We start from the raw sequence: 5,279 nt of genomic DNA on the forward strand, positions 1-5,279 counted from the left end.
AGCTAACATACAATATTGTACTTGTTTTAGGAGTACGCCATAGTTATTAACATTTATATACCTAAAGAAATAATCAATATGATAAGTCCAGCAACCATCTGACACTGTACAATGCTATCACATTAGTACTGACCATATTCCTTATGCTGTACATCATATCCCCATGCTTTTATCTTCATTAATGCTCATTTGCTTTCCTTAGATTTGCTTTCTTTTACATAATTTTTCTTTTATTAACAGTAAAATTCTTTAAGGTTACAGATATTTCTGAGTATGGTTTTAGCAACATTCCATAAGTTTTGGTATATATTCTCATTTTTGTAATTTTCTAAATAGTCTGCCATTGACTTTTTATTTTGTTTCATTTTCTCTTTCATTCAGTTGTTAGCTAGGAGAGTAGGTTTCAAGTTCTACTTAGCAGGGTGTTTTTCGTTTAAAGTATTATTTACAGCTTTGTAACATTGTGATTGGGGAACATGGTCTGTTCTGTGTTTGGAGGTTATAGAAGTTTACTTTGAGACCTATTCTATAGTTAATTTTAATACATGTTTTATAGATTCTTAAGAAATTGTCAAAGTGGTGTGTTAAAATCTCATAACTTTCACTATTTGATTTTCTTTGTAATTATAATAGTTTTTTAATTAAATTTTTGATTCGTTAATTTATGCATAAAGTTTCATGACTTATATACCTTTGTTATATATTAGGACCTTTTTTGAGGGCCCTTGAATTCATCTTTGAGCTTAATATTACCACCAATTGTTTAATTGGGTATTCCCGATACTATTTATTTTTAACCTTTCTCTTTCATCTTGTTCTTGATGTGTCTCCTGTACATACTATATTATTTGAATTTTGTTTTGTCATCCAGTCTAAAAGTTTTTTGCATTTTAAATTAATAGTTTCTTTACTTTTTTTATAAAATAAATAGATATGGGGAGATTGTTAACATTAATCTGGTGCGGGACAAGAAGACTGGAAAATCCAAAGGATTCTGTTTTCTCTGCTATGAAGACCAGAGGAGCACAATTTTGGCTGTTGACAATTTTAATGGGATCAAGGTGAGCATGTTTACTAAGCAGAATTTGGCTGGACTCTTACTATGTAGAGGTTTGGTTTAATTTTCCACCTGATATCCACAGGCTCAAGGATAGTACTGGTCAGCTGGGCATGTTTTGAGAGTTGTAGAGGTGTGGGGACATACTGACCAGCAAATGATCTCAGGAAATAATTTAATTGGCTCATAACCCTACCATCTTATTCTTTTTCCCCATCTCTTAACAACTATTTCTTCAGGAGCATAGCTACCATGTTCCCCTATTCCCCACAGGCCTCTATTTCTCATCTTTTCTTCCTCACACTCCACTCTCATCTCTGGTGTATTGGAAAACAAAGACACTAGCAAACACTGCTTTTCCATGCTGTCCTATGTCAGGATTTGGAGCTCTGTCTTTGCTTCATGACCTAGGACATAGCTGTGTATGTCTGTCATATGTCTCCACTGACTTAACAATACTTGGTCCTGGAGATTCTCTAGTTAAAAGTTGATGACAGATTCTACAAAACTAACTCATTCTGAAGTTTTCTCTCCTCTGTTCCCTCTTGTGTCCACCCTCGTAAGTGAGACATTGGGCTGAGAAGAGGGAATGGGGCAAGTCAGGCTTATCTATGCTCCACGTGGTCCCTGCACTCATTTAGGAAAAGCACTGCAGTTGAATGAGCATTGTCACAGGTTGGGGGTGGGGTGACTCTTGACTTGGAAAGTTTGTCACTGATCGTATCAGTATGGAACAGTTGGAGATTATAGGACAGAGTGGAACAAGGTTCTAGGCTTGATTTTTAAGAGAACCAACAGTCAAATGGAGTTACCATAAAAAGAAAGTTTTCAAAGATGTTTTGAAATGGGGAATGATGACAGAAGCTGCTTAGGCTTAAAGGTAAGAATAAAAATCTACTCTTGTGTTAGAACTATAAAAGCCACACTTCAGATTTCAGATGGTTTTGCTTATAGAATAAGTCTGTATTTGCCTGAAAAATTTTTTTTTTGTTTTAAGTAAGGGGTTAATTGTTGTTGCTCACTTGGAGAGTTGACTCCCAGTGAAAGTATCAGTATGAGCCAGTCGTTCCCGTAGGGTGTTGGTGAAACATGGTGTGAGGGCTTAAGAAAAAAAGATAGTGGTCTTTTCCTAACTGTACAAAATAACCAGGTGATTGAATATAGCTAGGAAAAAATCAAAGAACAAAACAAAACAAGAGAGTTGTTTCTAGATTCTTTCCCCCATTTCAAGTTTTGGTCTGCCTTGACCTCATCCTAATTGCTGTGTCAAGGAAGCAGTTGTAGCACTGAGCTCAATTTCAGGAATTCCTTCTAGCTGCCAGGCTTTCCCACGGTATATTTCACTGTAAATTAATTTTACATATTGAGGGTAACTCACTGTTGTGCATCTAAATCATCACAGTTTTTTCTGCTGCTTGTCAGCAGAACTTCCCAGCGTTTTTTACTCTGTGGCACATGTAGAACATGAAGATATTTGTATGGCACACTGGTATACACTGAGGAGGCTGCCTGGTACAACTTCCCCAGGAGCTCCAGCTGCCCCAGGCCTCACCTGGTTGCCTCCAGGGCTGAGTGAATTAATATGTAGTTATATGTGCTGTGACACACCAGTTGGGCAGGTCTGTTTTAGAGATTTTCCTAGAAATAGATTTAGCAGGAGGGTAATAGATGGAGTTCAAACCATGGCTCTCTGCAGCTGGGTTCAAATAATTTGATGGGAAGGCTGTCTTTGCTGAAGCATTGCCTATCTGTCTTAGATCAAAGGAAGAACTATTCGAGTGGATCACGTATCAAATTATCGGGCTCCTAAGGATTCAGAAGAAATGGATGATGTGACCAGAGAGCTCCAGGATGAGGGCTGTGGGGCTCATACTACCTTACCAAATTCATCTGAGGGCTCTGAAGATGACAAACCCACCAAAAAACACAAAAAAGGTATAAAGCATTAAGACCCAAGAGAAGATTCTGGGTAATGTTAGTGTTTGATCTTCCTTGCATTCACTGAGTTGATAATCAGTTCTTAAGTGTGGAGGGGGTGAGGAGTGGGGAACCTCACTTTAAATGGGGAAGGGGAGGTATCAGTGGAAAGGCTAAAAAAAAGAAAGGCTAATATGAGTTGAATTGTGTCCCCCAAAATTCATATGTTAAAGCTTTAACTTTCAGTACCTCAGAAAGTGACTGTATTTGGATGTAGGGTCTTTAAAGAGGTAATTAAGGGTGAAAATTGCCTTATACAGCAACTTGACATGTCAAGGGTCACAGATCCAACTTGGCTTCTCAGAGGTACTTTTCTGAAAGTATATAGACTGATTGCTTGACATTGCTGCCAAGGATGCTTTCCTTTTGCATATCCTCCATCTTTCTTTTCTTATTGATTGCACCACTTTTCTCCTCCAGACAAAAAGGAAAGAAAGAAAAGAAAGAAAGACAAAGAGAAGACTGACCGGGAGGTACAGGCAGAACAGCCAGCCTCCTTTTCATTTCCCAGAAGCAAGATGATAAAGGAAAAGGATGACTCTGGCTCTAAAAAGCACAGCAGCAAGAACTCAGAGAGGCATCAGAAGCCAGAGTCCAGGGAGGTGCAGAAGCACCAGCCCAGCTCCCCTGAGAACAGGACGACCTGCCTTAGACATTCAGAGGACCGAGAGAGGGAGCCGAAGGAGAAGCCCAAGCATGAGCACAAGTCCTCAAGCAGGAAGGAAGAAAGAGAAGAAAAGAACAGAGATAGAGACAGAGGTCGAAACTCAAACACACATTCTGGCTGGCATGAGGGGCGTTCTGAGGGGCGTAGCCATAGAAGTAGAAGTAGGAGCCGAGATAAATCTCATAGGCATAGAAGGGCCCGGCACTCCCGTGACCAGGAGCCCTCAAATCTCAGTGACCACAGGCATCACTGAAGCCGGAGCCGGGCAGCTGCTCAGTAGAATGGGAAATGAACTACGTTTTTAAAATGCAGTCAAATTCAGCTATGCTTTTATTATTTCTGTATGTAAAATCTTTTGAGGCTGAATTCTTTAATCTCTTGAGTATTAGTCACTGAGGGAGCTGTAGTTTAACAACCAATGTCCTGGAGTTTTAAGCGAAATCCATTGTTCCTAGGTATCGGCTTGGTATTTATCAGAGTGTGTCTCTTAAAATTGGGTTTATAAATATAGCCCTTCACTTTATGACCCAAATTTATAATGAAATGGCCAGGAAAAGGGAAATACCAGGTAATTCTAGAACTTTAGTCTTTGCGTTAGATGTTTAGAACCCTTGCAGCGACTTTTCCAGTTGACAGGTAGACCCATAGAGTAAAGAAATGTGGCTTAACTAGGTTTGGACAGCTTGATGTGAATGTGATAATGATTGATAACATCAGCCTGCTCCCTCCCCACCCCTTCCTGTTTTTGAAAATTTAAACGTCTTTTACTTTTTTGCTTTTTTTTTTTTTTTGGTTCATATGTGTTTTTTTCCCCTCACAATTTATTTATTTATTTATTTTTATTGAGGTGAAATTCACATAACATAAAGTTAACCCCTTTAAAGGGAACAACTCAGTTGTACATTCACAGTGTTGTAAAACCACTACCTATTTAGTTCCAAAACATTTTCATCACCCCAAAATGAACCCTGTACCCATTAAGTGGTTACTTCCCAGTCCCTCCTCCTCATCACTGGCAACCACCAATCTGCTTTCCATTTCTATAGATTTTGCCTATTCTGGACATTTCATATAAGTGGAATCATACAATATGTGGCCTTTTATATTCACTGTCTTTCACTTAGTATGTTTTTGCATTCATCCATGTCATAGCATATATCACTCCTTCATTCCTTTGTATAGATGAATAATATCCCATTGTTTGGATACACCACATTTAGTTTATCCATTCCTCAGTGGATGGACATTTGGATTGGCTAGCCAGCTCCCTTTCCATGTTCCAGACGTACCAGGCTACTTCTGAGTTTAGTCTGCTTTTCGAGTAGCTGCTTTTGCTGAGATGGGAACACTTTGTCCACTCCATTGTATATATATCTGGTCTGCTTGGCAGTTCTTTCCCATTTTGAGAGTGTTAGTTTTCTGTTATAGCATCAGTCACTTATGAGTTTGGTAGGAACTAGTTCACAGGACCTCAATACCCCTGCTGAATTATTAAAATTGAATTTCTGACTTTGCAAAAACATTGGACTAGAGCTTTAATAGTAAGTGCACTAAGTTAGGTTATGTAGTCTGTTAGTT

At 38.7% G+C, this 5,279-nt stretch overlaps 1 protein-coding gene across 1 annotated transcript in view; it reads left to right on the plus strand.

Moving 5' to 3' along the window:
* RBMX2 (RNA binding motif protein X-linked 2) overlaps positions 1 to 4,596 on the plus strand; it is a 16,918-nt gene extending 12,322 nt beyond the window's left edge. The window contains exons 4-6 of the mRNA XM_006912507.3: positions 932 to 1,061; positions 2,815 to 2,992; positions 3,455 to 4,596. Coding sequence (XP_006912569.2) covers positions 932 to 1,061; positions 2,815 to 2,992; positions 3,455 to 3,954 — 808 coding nt within the window. The 3' untranslated portion in view covers positions 3,955 to 4,596. The remainder of the gene's footprint in view (positions 1 to 931; positions 1,062 to 2,814; positions 2,993 to 3,454) is intronic.
* Positions 4,597 to 5,279: the final 683 nt, after the last annotated feature.

This window comes from Pteropus alecto, unplaced genomic scaffold (genome assembly GCF_000325575.1).
Source record: "Pteropus alecto unplaced genomic scaffold, ASM32557v1 scaffold145, whole genome shotgun sequence".
NCBI lineage: Eukaryota > Metazoa > Chordata > Mammalia > Chiroptera > Pteropodidae > Pteropus > Pteropus alecto.